General features: G+C 50.1%; 6 protein-coding genes across 6 annotated transcripts; 3 read left to right on the top strand and 3 right to left on the bottom strand.

Annotated features, from left to right (window-relative positions):
• Window positions 1–69: 69 nt before the first annotated feature.
• Window positions 70–1,091, bottom strand: FMAN_04402 (uncharacterized protein; the record flags this gene model as incomplete). Its single annotated transcript, XM_041828893.1, has 2 exons — window positions 70–865; window positions 925–1,091. 2 exons carry the CDS (start codon window positions 1,089–1,091, stop codon window positions 70–72), a joined length of 963 nt encoding a protein of 320 aa, XP_041679711.1.
• A 1,233-nt stretch (window positions 1,092–2,324) lies between these two features.
• FMAN_04403 (uncharacterized protein) lies at window positions 2,325–6,646 on the bottom strand (the record flags this gene model as incomplete). Its single annotated transcript, XM_041828892.1, has 3 exons — window positions 2,325–2,364; window positions 2,415–6,258; window positions 6,445–6,646. 3 exons carry the CDS (start codon window positions 6,644–6,646, stop codon window positions 2,325–2,327), a joined length of 4,086 nt encoding a protein of 1,361 aa, XP_041679710.1.
• Window positions 6,647–10,162: 3,516 nt separating this feature from the next.
• On the top strand, window positions 10,163–11,816 carry FMAN_04404 (uncharacterized protein; the record flags this gene model as incomplete). Its single annotated transcript, XM_041828891.1, has 2 exons — window positions 10,163–10,990; window positions 11,037–11,816. 2 exons carry the CDS (start codon window positions 10,163–10,165, stop codon window positions 11,814–11,816), a joined length of 1,608 nt encoding a protein of 535 aa, XP_041679709.1.
• Window positions 11,817–12,201: 385 nt separating this feature from the next.
• FMAN_04405 (uncharacterized protein) lies at window positions 12,202–12,966 on the bottom strand (the record flags this gene model as incomplete). The annotated part of the gene is made up of 2 exons (XM_041828890.1): window positions 12,202–12,865; window positions 12,920–12,966. 2 exons carry the CDS (start codon window positions 12,964–12,966, stop codon window positions 12,202–12,204), a joined length of 711 nt encoding a protein of 236 aa, XP_041679708.1.
• A 637-nt stretch (window positions 12,967–13,603) lies between these two features.
• On the top strand, window positions 13,604–15,397 carry FMAN_04406 (uncharacterized protein; the record flags this gene model as incomplete). The annotated part of the gene is made up of 1 exon (XM_041828889.1): window positions 13,604–15,397. One exon carries the CDS (start codon window positions 13,604–13,606, stop codon window positions 15,395–15,397), a length of 1,794 nt encoding a protein of 597 aa, XP_041679707.1.
• Window positions 15,398–19,115: 3,718 nt separating this feature from the next.
• Window positions 19,116–20,399, top strand: FMAN_04407 (uncharacterized protein; the record flags this gene model as incomplete). Its single annotated transcript, XM_041828888.1, has 2 exons — window positions 19,116–19,139; window positions 19,251–20,399. The coding sequence occupies 2 exons, from the start codon at window positions 19,116–19,118 to the stop codon at window positions 20,397–20,399; spliced, it is 1,173 nt and encodes a 390-aa protein (XP_041679706.1).
• Between the last annotated feature and the right edge of the window lie 572 nt (window positions 20,400–20,971).

The following is a 20,971-nucleotide window of genomic DNA, read 5'->3' as shown; positions in this document are numbered from 1 at the left end:
TCTACATTGGATATAAGATATCTATCATTACCATACCACCACGACCACCAGCGCCTCTCGACAGCTCCCTTAAGAAAGGGTTAGTACCATAGGCCCAGCCACAGTAATGTCATCTGACAAAACGCCCTCCAAAGGACCAGCACTGGTCAAGGTCACGTAGACAACGCCCGCAGCTCCTTGGGGAACTTCACAGCCCTCTCCCTCAGTGAAGGGAGTGAATTTGGTTCCACCAGGAAGCTGACCTCCAGAAGTGAAACCACAGTGCGTCGCTCCAGCGGCAGCCTCGGAAGCAAGCTTCACTTTAGTTCCAATGGCTACAGCCTTGACGTCCTGGCCCTCGGCCATAGCCAGAGTGGGGAACGCCTCGATCTTGAGGTTAGAACCCTCAGGGCATTCCGTGATGAAGGGTGCGGCGAGTGAGAATACTGCCCGGGGACCGAGGGCGGTATCGAGAGGTTGAGGAACCGCCTTTGCCTGAGAAAATATCCTGATGGCGGTTTGATGCCGTGCTTCAACAGTAAGAATTGCGCCAGCAGTGCCGAGGATAGCAGGGTCAGAGAGCAGTGGTGCTGCACCCAGGTAGGCCGAGACACCAACGCTCTCGAGGATAGCAGCTGTTGCAACCATGGCAGCTGGGTCGGCTGTTGCTCCTTTGAAGTCGTATTTGCACTCTTGGACAGGTGTGATGCCATTACCCGCGAGGGCAGACTGAAGGAGGACTACGTGAGAAGCCTCAGTTTTGCCAATGGCCTTGATGTCGTCAAGGGTTTGTGTAGAGAGGCCGAGAGGTGCAAAAGCTTCGTCGGAGAGTGTTAGGAAAGCCTCGCGGTAGAAGGTATCCTCAAGATGCTCCAATGTCAGGGCGCTGAGCGTGTTAGTTTAGTTGTTTGGTGATGCAGGGCTGGCTATGCTGTCGAGACTTACAACTGGAGGATATCCAAGTCACTGAGGCCAGCAGCAGCAGCAGCATCATTCTGGCGCTTGGACAAATCGTGATACTGAAGTTGCCTCTTGGTAAACCTAGGGCCAGAAGGCATCGCCAAAGCCGTGGTGGCGAAGAGGCCGAAGAGAATAGTCTTGAGAGATGCCATGTTGTATAATCGAAAGGAACGTGTCGGACCAGCCAGCAAGGAGAGTAACGGAAATAAGTTTTAGAAACAATAAAAAAGATATTAAACAATGAGATTGACCTCAATTGAAGATTCGAATCGAACGTAATAGGAATGAATTAGGGTATCAAAAGCAGGCCAGCGCTTATTGAACGAGCGAGTGTAAACGAAAGGACAAAACCGTCTTTATAAGTCAAGTCAAGTCAAGTCAGATCGAGAAAACAGAACTAGAACAACGTGGATACCACAGCCTTAATATCCTAATTCTCGACGCCGGGATCATCATCTTGACTTGTTCGGCTGGCACAGCATCCGTGATATCACAGGGGTGTTAAGCATGCCTCACCACTGATGCCAAGAGAGGGCGATGTCCAGGAACGCCAGATAGCCGTGTTTAACAAGCTTCCCCTTCAAACGTTTCCGCTGACTGAGCAGTGAGCTCGACTATCCGGGGTTTGCCATCTCAAGATCTGAGACGTCAAACGCGAGCCATGAAACCGTCCCGAGATATGGCAGCGCACAAGCAGTATTATCTACAATGTAACGCTGTAGGTAGCACAGGGATGATGATGAAACACTGTCCTGAGATCCCGAAATCCCCTCACTGCCTTATTTGGCCCGTTATAAGCATTGCTCGGTCCGGTCATTGGCCGAAACACGTATGATACATATCAACCCTGCAAAGGAAGCCAAAAGGCTAAAGTAGAGTTAATAGTTTGAATCTGATAACTGTAATCTAGGCTCTTTTGTGCCATTGCTGGGCTAACTTAGTAGTTAGTACCCAACACAGAATCGGAACAAAACAAAGGCTTGCCGGTAATTAACATGGTCAGCAAAACAATGTAACAACCTTCGCCTGATACTTAAATTAATTCACCACTGCCTTGCAAAGAGCACCAGAAAGCCTACATACCTACGTAGTCGAATACAAGGTCTCGTCGTTTTCTTAGAAACAGATGGAAACGCTTTCAAAGAATAAGGCAAACAGCACATTGACAAAAAGGGCAATCATATACTGCTTGAGAAAAGATGAGATTATTTCCGCTGTTCAATACCACTACCTAAGAGTCCGCCTCCTTCTGGCAATCTTCCCCGTCTGGCAACACTCCTCACACAAACATAGATATACCTTCTTCCTCGACCAAGTAGCCCGTTTTGAAAACTACGCACTACATTGTCCCCATTACAATCGCCAGCTAACTTTTGTTCGTCCTTTCACAGAGCATAAGGGTTCAGAGATCGGATGGTCAGGCAACTAGTCCCTCGGTTAGCACAATACTTCTTCTCTAAATAAAGGTGACTTACGGTGGGCTCTTGGTGAGATCCGTCTTCAGGATCACCGGTACCCTCGTCATCTCTGTCACATCCTGGATGTAGTCACCACCTTCCTCGCGAAGCGAGAAGAAGCTGAGGTACTTCTCCTTGTTGGTGAGGCGAGTCTCGACAGCCTCCGCCACAGGTACCTTGGAATCGGAACGAGTGCGATGTAGGTTGCCGGCGTTGGATGAGGAGCGAGCAGGTGAGCCCGGAACGCTCTGAGTAGGGCGCTCAGCCAGCGAAGCTCCGGCCATGGCTTCAGTCACGTCGGATGTGTTGTCATCATCATCGTCGAAAAGAGCATCAACGTCATCAGTTGAGATGGTACCGGTATCGGTTTGCTTGCGAGTAGCTTCCTCACGCTCCTTTCGGACACGTTCAGCCTCCTCAGCCTGGCGCTGAGCCGCTAGAGCATTTGAGTGTCGGATGGATGCGGCAGCCTTGGGTCGCTCATCCTCTGGCACGAACGCCGAACTGGGGACACCTTTCTCCCAGTAAAGCTCAAGAACCCGCTTCTCCTTTCGGAACTCGGCCTTCTTCAGAGGTAGCTGGTCACAGTGAACTCGCTTTTCAAATCCCCACTCAGGGATGAGAACGTCAAACGCAGACTCGTACACGCACAGGACGATACCCTCAGCAATGAGGTCGCCGTTGGCTTCTTGGCGCTTCTTATCCATCGTCCGGCAAGACTCGATGTGGACACTCTGCTCCTGGGCATTCTGAGCAGAATCCTTCTTAGTATTACAAGACTCAGCGGTCTTGACGAGATTCTCCAGATCCTCAGTAAACTCAATCTTGCCCTCAGAGAGAACAGCCTCGAGTTGACGGTGGACAATAATATCGGCGTAGCGCCGGGTTGGGTTGGTGAAATGAGTGTATAGAGGCAGGTTGAGAGCATAGTGGGGCCACAGCTGCTTTCCAGTCTTACCTGAAATAAAGTACTTGGCCCTCTGCATAGACTTGACGACAAGAGTCTCCATACCCTTTCGCAGATCTGGGTCATCAACCTTGAAGAGGCTGTTCTGGAGGGCGCCGCTGCCAGATGAGTCGATATCATAACCCAACGCTGTCATGCGCTCCACGAAAGTCTGGAGTCGGCGGGGGTTGGGAGCAGACTGGCGACGAAGGAAGGCTTTCTCAGGGAGCCCCTCAACAAGACGTTGTGCCACATGAGCATTAGCTTTGTGAATCAGTTCTTCCACAAGCTCAAGAGCCTGCGTTGAGTCGAAGAGGTTGTCCTGGACGGGGTCATTCTCGTCATCGAGTTGCTGGAGCAGTCTAAGAGGTGAAATGGGTTCGCCACCAGCGCCGAGACGAGCTTCTCGGAACTTCTGCGACACAGCGTTGAGAATCTGTATAGTGTTAACAGGAACAGCCGCGTTCTTGTATTCCGAGGGGGTTGTTAGAGCATCATCAATGTCGTCAAGAGAAACCTTGCCGGCGCTCTTGATGATCGAGCGGCCAATCCATGCATCACCTTCGGCGACAGACCCAGTGTGAGGGTTCACGTTGAATACCACGGACACAGCGAGACGGTCCTGTTCGGGGGTCAGAGAGCAAACTTCAGCCGACAGCTTGGGCGGCAACAGGGCGCAAAAGCGATTCTTGAGCTGAACGGAGGTGCCTCGCTTCTTAGCCTCGCGATCCACCAGAGAGTTGGGCTTAACAAAGTGTGCGATGTCAGCTACGTGAATACCGATCTCAATCTTGCCATCAGGACGAGACTTGACATGCACGGCATTGCCGAGCTCAGCTCCTCCGTTGTAGTCAATCGTGAAAACATTCTCGTCGCGGTAATCACGACGTTCAGCGAGGGCTGCCTCGTCTTCTTTATCGAGCGACCAGTCTTGCAGGCCAACGCTGCGGAGCACAGCATCAGAGAACTCATCTGAAGCAAAGTTGTTATCGCGAAGAAGAGCATCGGTTTCAACCTTAAGATCACCCATGCGCCCAAGCTGCTCAACCAGAGTTCCAAAGGGGTGGAGGGAGGTAATGGGCCAGCGCTTTATGCAAGCCACAAAGATTCGGTCCGCGTAGTCTTGGTGCTTCTCAACAAAGTCGCGGGGTGCCTGTTCGGTTGGGATGGCAATAAGTGGCACACGCTTGTCTGTGGGTTTGAACCAAACAATCTTGGGCTTCTCCTGTTGGCGAGGCTCGGGGTGGCGCGAGTTATTACCTTCACGAGCAGCCCTCTCGGCCTCCTGCTTCTCCTTTGTAGCTTGACTGCTAGGGCGGAGTAGGCCAAGAGTGCCGGAAAACATTTGACCGGCAACACGCTCAACAACAGCAACAACGTGGCCAGCGTAGAGGGGCTTCTGTTCATCGTTGATTTCTTCCTCTTCAACAAGGAGGAGACTCTGACCCTCGACCTCCACATCATCGTTCTTCTTTTGAGTGGGGCGCTGACGGAGACTGCCACGACGACGAATTCCGCCCTCGGGAGCGTTCCCATCGTTGTTATTGCCAGAGTTTTGGTTACCTTGGTTAGTAGATCCGGATCGAGTATCCGTAATGTCCTTGCGTTTCTTCTTCTCCTCTTTCTCGCGCTTCTGGCCCCAGACTTCGTCAACATCCAAAAGTTCGATAGCGACGAGATCACCTTCAAGAGCACGGTTTCGATCCTTGCTACCACAAATGAAGATATCGGCATCAAGCAGACCATCCTGGGTGGTAACATAAGCATCACTACGGTTCTTCTTGTTGACACGGAGGATACCAGACACGAGCTGCCCATCAGCCAAAAGGGCGGGGAGGGAGGCCTGAGGAAGATAGGGGGTAAAAAGGGTTTTTCGCTGTTGTTGCTGCTGCTGGCCACCAAGCTGGCCAGCATGCTGGGAGCCCTGGAGACCCATAAAAGGCTGGCCATTCATTTGAGCGGCTTGCAAAGCCTGTAGCTGGTTCAGCTGCATGGGATTGAGCTGCTGCCCATACATTTGGGGCATCATCATCTGGTTGGGGAGCTGCATAACCTGAGGTTGATTGGGGTTATACTGAAAGCCTCCAATTCCAGAGACGGACTGGTTCATGGATCCGCGAGGTCGGTGACCAGGCTGGAAGCCTTGACTCTGTCCGGCATTGCCAGACTGTTCCTGGCCCTGTCCTTGAGTACGCCAGTTACCTTCGAAGTTGCGAGATCCGGTACGAGCATGGCCGCTTCCGCGGCGCTGGAATTCATTGCTCTCAGCATTCAGACCACCACGGCCGCCGCCTCGGCCATTAACCGCCATGCTCTGACTGCGACCATGACCGCCACGTCCACCGCGGGTCGAGCCCTGAGCAACAGGAACATCGAGGGTGGACTGGGAAGCGGGCTTGTTCTCCTCGTCAGGGGCAGGAGAAGCAGGGAAGGAGAAGCCGGTGGTTGTTCGCTTCTGTTGGGCAATCTCGGCGGCCTTCTTGGCGTCGGCAAGGGCTAGAGAGTGTCTTCTTTGATGGCCACCACCAGCACCTCCACCACGGCCGCCTCGGCCTCCAGTATTCTCTCGACCCTGGGCTTGAGGGGCTTCAAAATTGCCAAACCCGGATCCAGAAGCTCCAGACGAGGGCGCAGGAGGAGGTCCCATGCCCATGTTAGGGAGTGCCGACTGATTACGGCGATGTGAAAGTGGCTGGGTGGGAGGAGCCATGTTCTGCTGAGGTACTTGGTTGGGGAATTGGAAAGCAGCTTGCGACATATTGGGCATTGGCTGCAAAGGATTGAACGCACCACCAGGACCGAGGGGCTGTCCAGGAGGCACCATTCCCATATTGACATATTGCTGATGCGTAGCTTGAATCTGTTGCTGCTGTTGCTGCAACAGTTCGATCTGCTGCTGAATGGCAAGCTGCTCCACTATAAGATAGATCAGTCAGCGATTGCCGCATAATGAACTCCTATAGGGATGGGAGGGGTGTCATAGATGACGACTTGGAAACGTATGGAACGGTTACTGCTCATAAGGGCAAGACGACATAGTGGAGGTACATGATGAATATATGAAGTGTTGAAAACAGGACAGTTGAGGCCTCGTGAACTTACTTCCAGGGTTAGCAAACATGCTCATCAACGGCGTCAGCTCAGAAGGGCTTCGGCGATGGGCAATGTGAAGTCTACGTCCAGCAGGCCCAGGGACGCCGCCAACCTGAGGCTGCTGCTGGGAAGCTTGCTGTTGAGAAGACTGCTGCTGCTGCGGCTGCTGTTGCTGCGGCTGCTGCGGGGGTTGCTGTTGCTGCTGCTCCATGTTGGGCAGTTGAGTCAAGAGCACTTGTATTGTAAATATAGCACGTCGATGTTCGGCGGAGTTGATCGATCAAGATACAGCTAGTTGGATCTGATATCGAAAAGCGTTGTAATGGCCGAGGATGGGCGGTTAGGTGAGGGTGGGCGAACCTGTTGGGTAACGAGCAATGGCTGAGGCGAATTGCGATGGCGATAGGCGATGGCACGGCGGGACAATGTTTGCCCAAAAGGAGGGTAGACGAGCTTGCGCTGAGCCAAGGAACGTGATTTGGAAAGGCGGCGATGAAGAGGCAGGTGGTGAGACGACAAGAAGTGAAAGCCTGGATGGATGGAACAAATTCCAACTCCTGGCAACAGGAAGAGAGACGAGAGTGAGTTGGAGGAGAAGAAGAGGAGGGATGGATGCGAAGAAGGTGATGGGTGGATTAGTAGGTAGGTACCTAGGTTAGTAGATAGAGATGGTTTAGCTTCAGTGGAGAGCGTGAGGTGGGATACGGCTACGTACCAGATAAGTTTGGACTGTAGGTAGGTAGGTACTTCTGGCCTAAATTTCCGTAGGTATGTCTTGCGCAGCTGGTAAGAGCCTGATGTACCTTCCCTGCCTGGTTCCCTGTCTGCATTGGCACTTTAAAATAGAAAGTAAGAGATAGTCGGGAGCTACTGCTGCTGTATTTCTCGTACCGCTTTGGCTGGCCTTTACTACCTCACGAGCACAAATGAGTATCTGGGGCCATTGGATCACAACTTTAGCATCCAGACAGTTGGACCGGGGGATTATCCTTAGAGACGCCTAAAGATGGGGTTGTCCGCTGGTCTAACGCGCCTCTAGTGGCCTCCAGCCGGGCCTGGTAGAGCCCCTAGCACCTGAAGCTCGGACTGACGCCGGCTGACTCCGCTAATAGCGGGGATGCATCTCCTAAGTGCCATGGATAATGGCTGCAGAGTCTGGACAACTTGTTCAACTGAAACTGTCGACTCCTTTCATTCTCTATCCTTGATCGGATATGTCAAGAACACATTGCTAGGTTCATTTCACCGAAATATGAGTCTTGAAATCACAGTGTTTGTTTTCAGGAGCATCCTGTATCCTGCTCACAAAGACGGTCAAAGTTCAAGTACAAGGGTACCACCACCCCCCTAGCTTGAGGTTGGACATGGTCCATGATTCAAGGAGTCGATCTTTCTTAATGTGGCGTTGAGGGATGAGAAGGGCGTCATCTGGAGTAAATAGAGTGAAACTTGATAAGCAAACCAGGCGATGGATCATTGTTCATATTTACTGTACCTTGCTGTGAGACAGTCTTGCAGTGGGATGGAAGTAGTCGAGGTCTTGAAATTGAGCTGGCCGATATACGAACAATTAGAATTTTACGGATACTAACAGTGGAAATAGCTAGCCCAGCCTTTGGCTAACTTGGCTGATGCGGTTACCCCAATGTTGAGTTAAGAAGAACTCATTCAGCAGAGGACAGGTCTTCGCCACGTTTCAATACCTCTACCATTCTCAACACACCGGCACTACTATTGTCAAACAACGTCGAAACAGACTCCTCCCCTAAACAAAAACCCCAAGACCGACTACCGAGTACTCGTCTTCATCCTCTACGCGTCCAGTGTTACACTTCAGAGCGTCCTAAACGAACGAGGCCCCTGTGACTACTCAATGTGGTGATGCTTAACCGTATTCGCCTGCGCTAGGGGCGACGAACCTGGGACCCCTTGCTTCAAGCCATGGATACACAAACAAATCCTTGCGGCTTAAACGTACCGAAGAACGAGAAAGGGAGCTATAAGTTAAAATTCTTTCTCTGTCTACAGTCAGAAGATAGCTATGGGTTATCTGATACCCATATTGCACATGGCGGACAAGAGAGAAGTAAAATTTCCAAATTTATTAGGAGCATACTAAGTTTAGCTATCATAAATATCAGTTATTTAATCGAACAGTTCTGGCACTTGATGTTTCTCTTCCAAGGTTGGCCTTTGCACGATTTATTAAACCCAAGAAACTGGCAGGATCCCAAAACTCACGTCATTGAGGGGCAGTTCATAGTCTTACTGACAAAATTTGAGGAGCTGGAGCTTAAGTGATCTCATCTACATTTCACCGATTCTTCTCCTGGGATCTAGCTGCATCAGTGGAGAGTGTCGTATCAAATCCCGTAAAGATCCAGTCAGTTTCATCTTTCTTTATTTCCATTAGAAACCATAGTCTGCAAGTGCCATAGCTCACCGGTCACTTCGCTTCACAATGGCTGTCTTCACATGAAATGCTTCTTCACTCTGCCAGAAATGTCCAATGCCTCCCTTGAAGTGAAGATCACTCACGAAGAAAATTCAACCAGCTTCCAATAGAAAGCCTTAGTGATTCCAGAATTGGTTGTATTCTGTTTCAACGGTGCCCAGGTCATTCAACATTTCGGATTCCCAAGTTACGTTACTTGCATTGTTATTGGATATGTTGGCCGATTCCCAATACTGTTTGTTGGCAGCTGATGCCATGCGTACCTACCTACTATACTGTAATGTCACGGTACGTATTGTGTTCGAGACGACCTCGAGCTTAAAAAGCCAGGTCATGTAAATCAACACAGAGTTCAGCGCTTTTGTTCACTCTTGGTGTTCAACTTCCGCTTACCTCAGGTAGGGCTTAAGTAAGCTACCTTACACAAATAGCCAGCAACGGCCCGGCCCTCAGGTCGGCAGTGAATCACAGCTATCGGTGTTCTAGATTCGAGCCACCAGCTATGCAATGCAACCCTTCAGTCGGGATACTCCATCGCGCCTCGTGGTCTCTAAATGTTTCGAATCGACTGCCTCAGGAGTTAACCTCAGAAGTTCGATACATTACCAAAGGTCGCCATCACTCTGCATCATCAGTCAACTACCACGAAGTTTACTACTTTTCATAAAAAAGGGAGTGTGCTATTAGTTGCGTCTGTTAACTAGAGAAAAGTTCCCATTCCTGTTTATCCGGGCATCGTCAAGGACGCAACTACATCTATGGGCACTGTTGGAGCCATGTTTCACAACATTGGCCCGAACCTACTAACTAATTCCTTGAATCCCTTCAAGTTCGTCAGTGTAGGGTACCTAAAGTGTTCAAAGGACTCATGCTGTGGCTTGCATGTTCATGTGGCGCATGCCGGGACTTTATTTTAGCGGGCCGAGCTAAATCCATTTCTTCCATCTGGAAGCTATACCATTTCCGACTAGCCCGTGGATCAATAGTCGACAATAATAGACAATAGGAAGCACCTACATGATGTTTTGATCCAACGGATCGACACCCAGCCTCTTCGAAAGGGCTGCCTCAACACGATTTATCAACTGCTGCATATAAACTTCACGCGACTTCGGCAGTCGATATATTCTTTACGCTCCCTTTCTTTCTTTTGCAGAATTTAAAGAACAATTTTGTGCTGTCGAGAGCCAACATTATTGCTCGTTTGATTCGAAATCTTTCAACTTCCAGATGCGATCCGAATAAAGGACCTGGGAGCCCTTTGTATACGACATGACATTCTCGTCGCCCGCGAGGCGCAATCAGTTGCTTTCAAGCCCGGATCGCAACATAGCAGCAACTTTCCTTCTCGACTCACGAAACAATGAACTGAACCATAGGGATGCTCTGGCTGCAGCACAACTAGAGCATGACCGCGTACGGCAAGCAGCTATACGGGTGTATGAGCTCCATGAGTTACAGGAGGAGCACAAGCGCATTGTTGCTGAGGAGCGTAGAGAGGAGGAGAGACTCAAAGCGGAAGCTGCAGTAGTCGCGGAAGAAAAAAGACTGCGGGAACTCAAGGCAAAGACGGTCCCTCGTTTACCCCCAGAGCAGCCCGCACCGCAACCACCTCCAGCCAAACCGGAACCTACGAAGACGAACGGAGCAACTCAAATCAAAGACGCGGCACCGGCCTTAGAGGTAAAGAAACCCGTTGTCTCTCCTGCGTCAGTCCCGGCATCAGCTTCCGCTACGACAGCAAGTCTTACTCAAACGAAACCGAGCAACTCATTCGGCACCACACAACCTGCTTCTGAAAGCCTATTACAGAAACCAAACGGGGCTACAGCACAATCTACAGTCCCAGCTACCACGGCCATTCCTCAGCCCGCAATCAAATCTGCAGCACCCACAGTACAGCCTGTGCCGTCTAAATCTGCACCCAGCATCGACCGCTATTCCCAGATTCACCAAGAGCTCAAGAAATTACGAAAAGAGTTGCAAGCTCAATCCAAGGTCGCTGGGTCGCCTCTGAAGGGCAAGCTCGGTGCTGCTCGACGAGAAATTCGAGTTGCTATTGGTCAATTGACGGGTGGAAAGGGTGCAAATGCCCAACCTGTAAGTCATAAGCACCGATTTTGAGACCATTGCTAACACTCTCCAGATCAACAAAATTACGGCAGCACTAAAAGAGGCTTTGGAAGGCCGGATACCAAGCCCGCTGATTGATGTCAATCTCTTTGTGGTTGATAAAAGAGAGCCCGTGGAAGGCTCTCCAAATAACGAGGCTACACTGCCCTCCCTCTTCATATATCTCATAAACATCTGCGCCAAGGGTATTGTCAGCCAGTTCATTAACGAGGGTGGCGCAAATCCTAAGTCAGCAGATCCTGTTGGTGTATTTGCAGCTCATATCTTTTCCACCAAGGAATTCCAATGGCGAGGTCAGTCTTTAGTCGATATTCTCATGGCCAAATATCGAATAGTGTGCCCAGTGCTATTCGGACATAGAGGCAGTGACAAAACTGAACGTGGCCGTATGGCAATCGGCTGGAAGAAGGACGGGCCATCATGGATTACCGAACAAAGCCATAACGATAGGATGACTGGCCTAGGCGCTGGTTTTGCTTCTCTATCTTTGAGAGATTTCGGCAAATCTTCCAAAAAGAACCCCTACCCACCCACGAATTACTGGAGGGCGCTCGCTTACATTGTCAACTCACCACCCAATGAGACGTCAAACACTCAATATGTGGTGCTGCGATCCATGATTCAGGGACATGAGCAGCGTTTTCTCAATTTCTACGGCAATGCAGCTTTGGCAGCACTACGACTTGCTCTCGTTGAGTTTCCCAAGAAGGCACCGCAAAACGCGACTGCTGCTGGCTCCCTGGCTGCTCTGGCAGACGTGCTCAAGACCGAATTTGGTTTGATCTTGACTTAGAAGGAAAAGACGCCTTGCTGTATGATCAACCGAATACCAACTCAAAAGAACTCTAGGCCAGGATGTTGAAACTTTACGAAACGGAAGGCCGTTCTACTGCGAGATGATCCATTCTAGGCATCGTTCTTGGCGGCGTGTTATATGTTTGATATACTTGTTAAATTATAAGGTGCCATTGGGGTATAGAATGGCCGCTGCTGCTCTATTCTTGCTTGTAGTATACAGGTGTAAGACAAAAAGAAAGAAACACCCGGTCCCTGTCTTGGTAGTCATTAAAGTGATCCCAGCCTAAACTCCAAATTTCCTCCAAATTCCCAGATGTTATAGCGTCATAAATGCTCATGGGACAGAGCTATGCATTCGTCTTTTGGTCTGGATGTAAACATCACAGGATTAGAAGGAGAACCAACAGTAGGATGAGGACGAATATCAGAACGGCTATGCAGCAACTGCTGTATCGGTCCTCGTTTTGCCGCATCACATACTGAAGTTTCTGAACGCCTGTTGCCAACCGCCCACCAACGCGATCAGCCACAGTATCTACCTCCTCCAACATCTCACGCTGCTCCTCGAGCTCTCTGCCCATATCATCCGCCTGGCGACGTAAGTTACCCACTGTTTGAAACACCCCGTCTAGGTGCTGATCCTGCTCGTGCATCATTTCCATCTGCTGTTGTTGCTCGAACTCGGCGTAGTTATCCTCGGTATCACCATCAATGGCAAACGCATTCGGGTCGGGTAAGTCGCCCGCGTCCACTTTTTTCGCGAGCTCATCGTGCATATCATCGATCTCGCCGCCAACCTCTTGGACGAGTCGTTTTCGTCGCGTGACTTCATGTGGTGATAGGCCAAATTGCGACGGTTCGGATTCAACAGCTCGAACAGATGCGACCAGATCTGCTAAGTCGTCGGCAAGGGATGATAAGGCGGACTCGAGATCGGAGCGAGCTGATGCGAGTTCAGGAGAATTGGCATCTGTGGAAAGCGAGCGGATCCGGAGATATGATGCGAATAGAGGCCGGGCATTCGCCATCTGGTTGAGAACATCTCTGCGTAGGTCTTGTTAATAACAACAACGAAGCACCAGAGAGACGAAGACGTACTGTTGGACCTGGAGGAAAGGATCCTCGTCGTTGGTAGAGGACATCATCTTGACAGCGTCCAAGTGACCATACGCAGTAAACACAATGCGCGAGGATTCTGCGCGACTTGTTGGGAAAAGGAGTGGATTAGTGAGTGTTAGGCCAGGTGTTTCACGATATTCGGGAGGCTGCGACAATGAAAGGTTCCGAGGGATGACGTTGCATGGACCCTGCAGGTGAGCTTAACCCGGAAGTCTTCGGTGAGAGGCCCGTGGTACGTATCTTCTTGGTTCACCGAGTACTCACCTACAAATTCGACCCGCACACAAAGATAGGTACTGAATCAAAAGAAAGATGGTTGTGGTTGAGAACTTCGCAAAACTGCTTCCGAATTCGTGTTTTGAAAGCACCAAAGTTATTTCACTACCTCCTTGTTCGTTTCAGAAAGGCTAAAGCTCAGTCAAGGTCGGATATTTCCCCGAGCGTGTTGACAACTTCGCTGTATCGATACATATTTGCACTTTGTCTTGGGTGGACGGTATTTGCTGCCGTTGTCGAGTAGCCAGCCTTTCAACGCCAATATTCATACAAAGGCAACACCTGAATATTAACGGCGAATATTGAGCTTGTACGTGTTGATCATGCTTCACGCCGCAGGCCATCACCACTGATAATTCTACAGGGTAGCCCAGACAAACATTTGATATGATACCAGAAAAACCCCTGCCATTCAATGGCAACTTCTCATCGCCTGAGGAATATATCGATGAGCTTCTGAAGTTTGTGCGAACATCTGAGACTTTTCAGATTCTCTGCGGCGGGGTCCACATCCTCGACTTTTTTACTATTGAGCCTGGTCTCTTTCATTATGCCATTCCCAAAGAGTGGCACGCATTCATTCTTTCAAGGAGTCTCATGGAGTTTCTTGACCTTCTCATGCGAGATGATTTAGACAATATAAAGCTGGATGGAGAGCAGCCACCAGCAGGCCTTATAGATTACATTCGAACAGTCCGTAATCTTTCCCTCGGCCGATCATTTACGCCCCCTTCAGGGAAATTGCCGGTTCTGCCGCGGTCGGTGGCCGTGGGCATGAACGTCAAAAAGACTCACGAAGTCACCAACTTCGCGGACTACTTGAATCGACTATCAGAAGACATCAGTTCGCAGTGCGGCTATGATATATCCCACTACGTGGACTTCGGTAGCGGCCAAAACTATCTGGGCCGGGCCATGGCAAGTGAGCCCTATAATAGGCATGTTGTAGCTGTCGAGGGACGAGAGAACAACGTTACGGCAGCGAGAGGACTAGATGTGACTTCTGGATTAGCAGTTAAGCCAAAGGTCATGAGGAACAAGAAGCTATGGACGAAGATTTTAGAAGCGCGGGGGCCTGATGGTCAAGAGGACCCTGAGGCCTTGGCCAAGGCTATTCGCGAGATTGCAGGAGATGAAGCTTTCGAGTTTAGACCCGTCAAAGAACTCGAAGCTGAATATACTGTGGAAAAAGGAAAGGGGTCCGTTCAGTACATATCAGGTCGACTAGAAACTGGCGACCTGGCCGACGTTATCGCCCAAATCAACTCTGGGAGTCAAACCGAAGACGAGAAGAAGGACCTAAGTCTGATGGCTATGTCAATCCATTCTTGCGGAAATCTGTCACACTTTGGAATCAGGTCTCTGGTTCTCAACCCGGACATTCGAGCCGTGGCCATCGTTGGGTGTTGTTACAACCTGATGACTGAGAAACTCGGCCCTCCAACATACAAGCACGCTTTCTTGAGGCCAACTCTCCAAGCTGTCAATGGTCGGCTCGTTCGGGAATCAGAAAAGCATGACCCTCAGGGATTCCCGATGAGCCAGAAGTTTTCTGCATATCAGGGAGATGGGGTGCGCTTGAACATCACAGCCCGCATGATGGCTTGCCAAGCACCACAAAACTGGACCGAGAAGGAGAGTGCTGGATTCTTCTCTCGACATTTCTACCGAGCAGTCTTGCAAAAGATGTTCCTTGATCGGGGCGTGGTGAAGAAAGTGCGGCATACAGGTAGCCAAGAAGAATCACAGGCGGATGTTGCAGCCTCAACCCAGGATGATAGTGAGAGCCCCTTCGACATCAGCACTAATCCAGTCATCATTGGGTCACTCAGGAAAAGTTGCTATGGGTCGTTCAAGTCCTATGTCCGTGGCGCGGTGGAGAAACTCACGACAAACAACGAGTACAAACAGTATGCAGACGTGATGCAGGAGAAGATGGGCGACATCTCAGACGAGGAGATCGAGAGGTATGAGGCATTGTATCTGCCTCGGAAAAAGGAGCTATGTGCTGTCTGGAGTCTCATGGCATTCAGTGCGATGGCAGTCGAATCCCTTATTGTATCAGACCGATGGACATTTCTGAAAGAACACGACGATCTCGTCCGTCACGCGTGGGTCGAGACGGTGTTCGACTATGAACAAAGCCCAAGAAACCTGGTTGTCGTTGGAGTTAAGCGATGATTAAACTTTTAGCTAGGTCGTAATCGGTATGAAATGAATTTGTCTCAAAATGACGATACCCGATCCTAGCCGCATCCCTGATGAACGAGGTCCTCTTTACTACGTACAGGTGTGTGCATGATGGGGACTCGAGGAGAGATGCAATCAGCTCCTTGTTGCTAGGTAACGAAAAGAACATGTTTGTGTAAGAGGAACTGGGTTTGGCAATTCATCAGTTGTGGTTATTGGTGGTGCTAGGTAATATCGGGACGTGGCTGGCTCTCCTAAATGGGCGATGTCATGCATGAACCCCCCCCCTCCGCTTTCTCTCGACACTTCAGGAGTGACATTCTCAAGCGGATGACAGGACTGGAAGTTCTTGGGTCGATCAGCGGCACAGAACAAGGGGAAATATATTTACCCGAACACGGTGTTTCCAGATATTCGATGCTCCGTATATCCTCGCCAGATGGTAGTTCTGGCTCGCAACCAAAGATACTACCACAAGCAGTAGTTATCAGACGTGCCTCTCTTGAATCGTATTACGATATGATGAGGTGTAAGCCTCTACTCCGTACCCCGGGACCCTTTATCTCGTAGCCCACTTGGCGTTCCGTCCCACAAACAAGAGGACAGTTGCCCCTCTTTGCTGATAGGCATTAATGAAGCAGCATCCATTTTCGAGGGCGTGCTGTCTGTAGGCCTAGCTGCGCTACCGACTCAGTTTGGTCATGGGCTGCCCCGTATGGCACATTGGTCGGCATCTGGCGTCGCATCCAACTTGTCAACTTCGTCATGGTGCCCTTTAGTTGGAGGTCGACAGCGTGACATGGACTGCGTCACTCGTAATGCAAGGCAAATATCTAGGCAGGACGATGCAATGCAAAGCAAAAGCATGCCTACCGACAAGTAGGAGGTCACGCAGTGAATCACGAGTCCAGTCAATGGTGCCATTTCTGAGCCACTGACAAGCGTGATAGAGAAGTCAAGTTTAGACAGGGCTCCTCCAAAAAAAGAGCTCTGGACAACGTTGCGCCCGCTGCAATGCCGGCTTTCGTGGGGTAATCACATCACCCTACATACACAGTTGAACATTGATAATGGAATGAGATTTCTGAGATACTGTGTTGTGATTTGGTGTCAGAATATACCGAGGTGAGGTAGATCAAAGACAGCCGTATTTAGACGCGTGCAGCGGATGAGAGTCATGCAATGTGACGGCGACGGACCTGCTTAGAGACATGATAGGCAGCGATCCATTATGCCATGTTGATATTGGGGTTCGCCGACACGGGATTCGAAGCATAATAGCTGATGGATTCAGGCATCATGTCACTCTTGTTCGTTGGCGCTGAAAGCAAGGCAGCGGCTGCAGGCCCAGGGACAGCTGACACCTGGAGAGGTACATTCGTGTGCTGTACAGACGTACAAGCTTCTCTGTATGTATGTACGTTGTATGCGACTTTGAGGCGAAGTCGTGCCATGGAATCATGGGCAGTACTTTCAATGTCTCGGCCATACCGATCCAACGTTGGCAGTTGGGATGCCTGAAAGCTGGGGTTTCTAGGGTGTTTCCAATTGTGGAAAGCCACAGGATCCTGTAACTAGGGTCCATCATCTATTGTTGGAGCTGACCCGAGCTGGATCCATGGAGGTCTCCAAAATGACAAGTCTGAATTGTGAGGTTTCCAAGGTGAAGAAAAGGGAGGGCATTTTATGTCCGATTAGAGATGCACATGTGACGGTGAAAAGGTGAAGCACAGCAAGGTAAGGTAAGTACCTAAGGTACCTAGCTGCTGGTCGGTAACCTAAGTGGCTTCCAATTGCTTGTTACTTTACAGCTGGAGAGCAGAAGGTAAGGTACCTATGATCCCCATCCTTTGCAGACCAACCTACCCAAGGAGGATGATCTTTGGACGCCTCACTTACGGCAACATCACACGCTCTAGCCGAAAATCCATGAAGCTCACCTCATTCTCCTCAGCAACCAACACCTATACATCGTCATTCTTTACAACCCTGTCGTTGGCCTGATGAGTGCATTCAGGTTCAAGGAGCGTTTGCTTATTATAAATGGAACCAACAAAATACTGCTCTTTGGCTGGCTTTTGCACTAGCAGAGGTTGAGCTGATCGAGGCAAGCAGCAACTCCATATCCCTCACGGGGACGTGAAAAGGAGTGAGAAAGTGAAAACTTGACAGTTGTCAAGTTGGTAATTCAAATTCTGTAAGGGACTACGGTCAGAAAACGTTACTATGCAGCTCATCTAGCTCCTGACTATTGCCGTAGGTCAAGGCCCATGGTTCACGTTCTGGGTTGTGACCACTTTTGCCTTACTTCGTCTACTTACTTCCTACACCACAACACAAGGATCTCGTCCTCTTCCGATCTTCCCAAGTCAGTGCAAGGATAGTCAAGAGGGCAGCTCACCTCTTGCCTGCCCCCACGCACCAAAACCGACTTGATTCTCAGATGGGATGGACTCCTTTAAGAGAGTGCTTCAGGGGCCTGAACCTATCAGAATATCCGTTCGTCGTTGACTCCTACATCACGAGCCGATCTCAGGACGATTGTGACGCACTCATATCGAAGAAATATCATATTTTAATAGCAACGTAGTGAGAACATGGTTGTCATGCGGCAGCGTTACATGGTGCATTTCTCGGTGCTCTGTGCTCAAGGGGCCACAAACCAGACATGCTCAGATGGAGGACAGCTGATTCCTTCTAGCTTTGGCCATATGCTTCCTGCAGTCGCTGTCGTGGAACGACCTCGGCCACAATCATAGATGCCATCTGCACTTTATTTACGGGCTCTACCGTACCTGAACAGAAGCAATGTGTGTCTATGTATGTGCATCGGACATTAGGCCAAGATCTGCAACTAAGCAGCCCTCAAGAGTCTTTCTTGACGCGAATCTGTCCATCTCCCGTGGATAACGTTGATCAATGTTTTGCCCAGGGAGCACTACGCGCAGGCAAGCGGCAATGCTCAGAGCACGTCGAGCTTGATAAGAGTTGAGCTGCCAACAGGGTTTTTGAAAGTCAAGCCGCTGGCAGAGAGAGAGAGAGGTCAAAGCCAAGCCACCTCAGAGTTCTGAAAAGAGCTACCAGTCAAGATACCCCACCTATGCGTGTCCATCAACGTTTCTGCCGTCATAGCCAACTCGGCCAACTGGACTAGTCCCCAAGTTGGCCATGGCGCCGGACCTGGTCTCAGACGGCAAAACCCTGCCTGCAGGGCTGGGCTCGATCGAGGGACGTGCCCTTCCCGTTCGGCTTAGAGATAGCGATACTTGGGAGCAGTTGAAGTTACTCTTTAAAAGGTAAGATCAGAAGAGAGTTAATAACGTGGGTTTACCCTTATCGTGCCCTCCATCGTCTGGTCTGGACTCACCTCCAACCTTTCTCAATTCCCTCGCAAACATCTTCGCCTTCAAATCTTGTCTGCACTCTTAACCAAAATCAAAGTTTACCGGGTTTTCGGACACTGGCTGCTCCTTTGTCTCTTGTTGCTCTCCGGCTTATTAGCCCAAACCTTGCAACAACGCTGAGACCAAACATCTTCATGATCGAGTCAGCCAGTCAGTCACTCGATTTCTACATTGCGCCGACTTGTCGCAAGCTACAAGCAGCTTGACTCTGCCAACAGTAAAACATTCGCATTGCGCTCCATCTTCACCTTGACCCAATCCCGTTACACAAGGGCCCTGGACCTCTCCAATGCTAGCCGTTCATCATGAACGCGCAGGTATCATTTCTTGTAAGTGTTACGCCCCCCCGCAAAAGAATCGACCCTTTGGTCTATCAGCAGCGGCAGCAGTTGGGAGCAACTCACCAAAGAACTACTTCGATCCTGACATTTTATCTCTAGGATGGCACATATACGCTGATTCACATTCCCCTCAGCCTCTACTCGACCCTGCTCCAGCCAATTCTCCGAGTACTTCTGCCACAATCTCAGGGAACGGGAGGCCCGCGCGATTCGCCCGAGTACGAATTGCAGGGACTCACACCTGATGGTCAGCATGGCTTTCTGAATATTAGCATCACTCCTCTTGAGTGTTCGGTTGTCTGTCACACCTCATGGGCTCAGAATGTCTTCGAGCCAGCCCTTAGAGCGATGCCGCGCGACATTGCGAAAACTGTTTCCGTTTCCAAAGAATCTTATATGGTACTTTCAGTCATAAGTGCTGGGCTTGATGCGGGTGGTCGTGTGATGGAATTGACCTCTCCGCTGGCCCTCGCTGGTATCCCCATCTTCTTCATCACGACCTATTACTCAGACTTCATTCTAGTCCCTACGAAGGAGCGGGAGAACGTGGTCAAGTCTCTCATCGCAAAAGGCTTTGAGCTGTCCGACAACGAGTCCAACTTCATCACTTCCGCCGCCAATCACAAGCAGGGCAATGGGCTGTCTGCAACTTCTCCGCCTCATGAGGGTCTCCCTCTCAATGTCGCTGAGTTGCAAACACGCATTTTTGGTACACTTAAAAAGAGGCATGTGGCGCCCCAGATTGAGGAAGCGCTTGAGCTAGTGCAATGTTCAGGTCGCGAAGCATCGCAGCTTGCAAACTTCACCCACCAAAGGCCTTCAATCAGCCGTCACGCAACAGGAAATGGCCGCCGACCAAGTTGGGCAGACAATGTGGACACGAAGCTCTATACATGCATCATCTCAGCGCTTGTCTCCCAGCCTCGATTCATGTCTGTCACTCTTGCTCAGGATGACCCGCCATCCCTACTGCTCGACAAGAATCTTCTCGACATATTTGGCGACTCTCTCGTCGGGGACACAGATGCTAGCCTGATACCGATCTTCCTGGACTTGAAAACTCTTCCTCTGGAGGCCACGGGTATTGTTTGCGGTGTCGCCGGTATACTCGTACAAGACACCCAGATAGCGGCGAGTTCTGAATTATCTTATCTCTCGACTGCTCAGGCAGGTGCTGTGATTCTTTCTGAAGAGCAGTCCGTCAGGGCCATGGGTATATTGAAGCCATTGCTCAGTGAAGAGCTGTGACGCTTTGAGCTTGATCAATATATGTGCGATAGAAGATCATACTGTCACAACGATGTAAAATTATGGAAAGCTCACAACTTATGAGCAGATGACCAATGGCGCAACGGAGATGGCGTTTATTTTCTAAGAAACCGGGCTGTATCATTATTTGACTTGAGAAAATAACTATTTTGCCAGAGGAAGAGATCATGGAGATGCGCCTGGCATCTATATTGATGCCCATGTTGGAGTATCCAGTGAAACACTCTGTTGCTGATGTTATAAATCCGTCTCCCATACCGCGCAGTATGCATGTGAAAGTCCCACAGTTATATTTGCATGGCCCTTTGTTGCTTTTGAGATATTGGAAGTACTCGAAGTTAGATTGTTCATAAGCATGTTGTTGGTTGAACTCCTGGCAATGATGACGCTTTGGGGTTGTCCAGTCTATCACTAAAATACCGTCTTATAAAGTATCCTTGGCCAGACATTGTTTACCGTGACCTTACGCATCTTTTAAGCTGGTCTTTACCAACCATTCCCGTTTCCAGAAACCAGTCCCTTGAGAATCAAACGGTAAGCTGACTTGAAGG

This window comes from Fusarium mangiferae (genome assembly GCF_900044065.1).
Source record: "Fusarium mangiferae strain MRC7560 genome assembly, contig: FMAN_scaffold003, whole genome shotgun sequence".
NCBI lineage: Eukaryota > Fungi > Ascomycota > Sordariomycetes > Hypocreales > Nectriaceae > Fusarium > Fusarium mangiferae.
The sequence above is the reverse complement of the archived record's forward strand: the minus strand, read 5'-3'. Positions and strand labels throughout refer to the sequence as shown.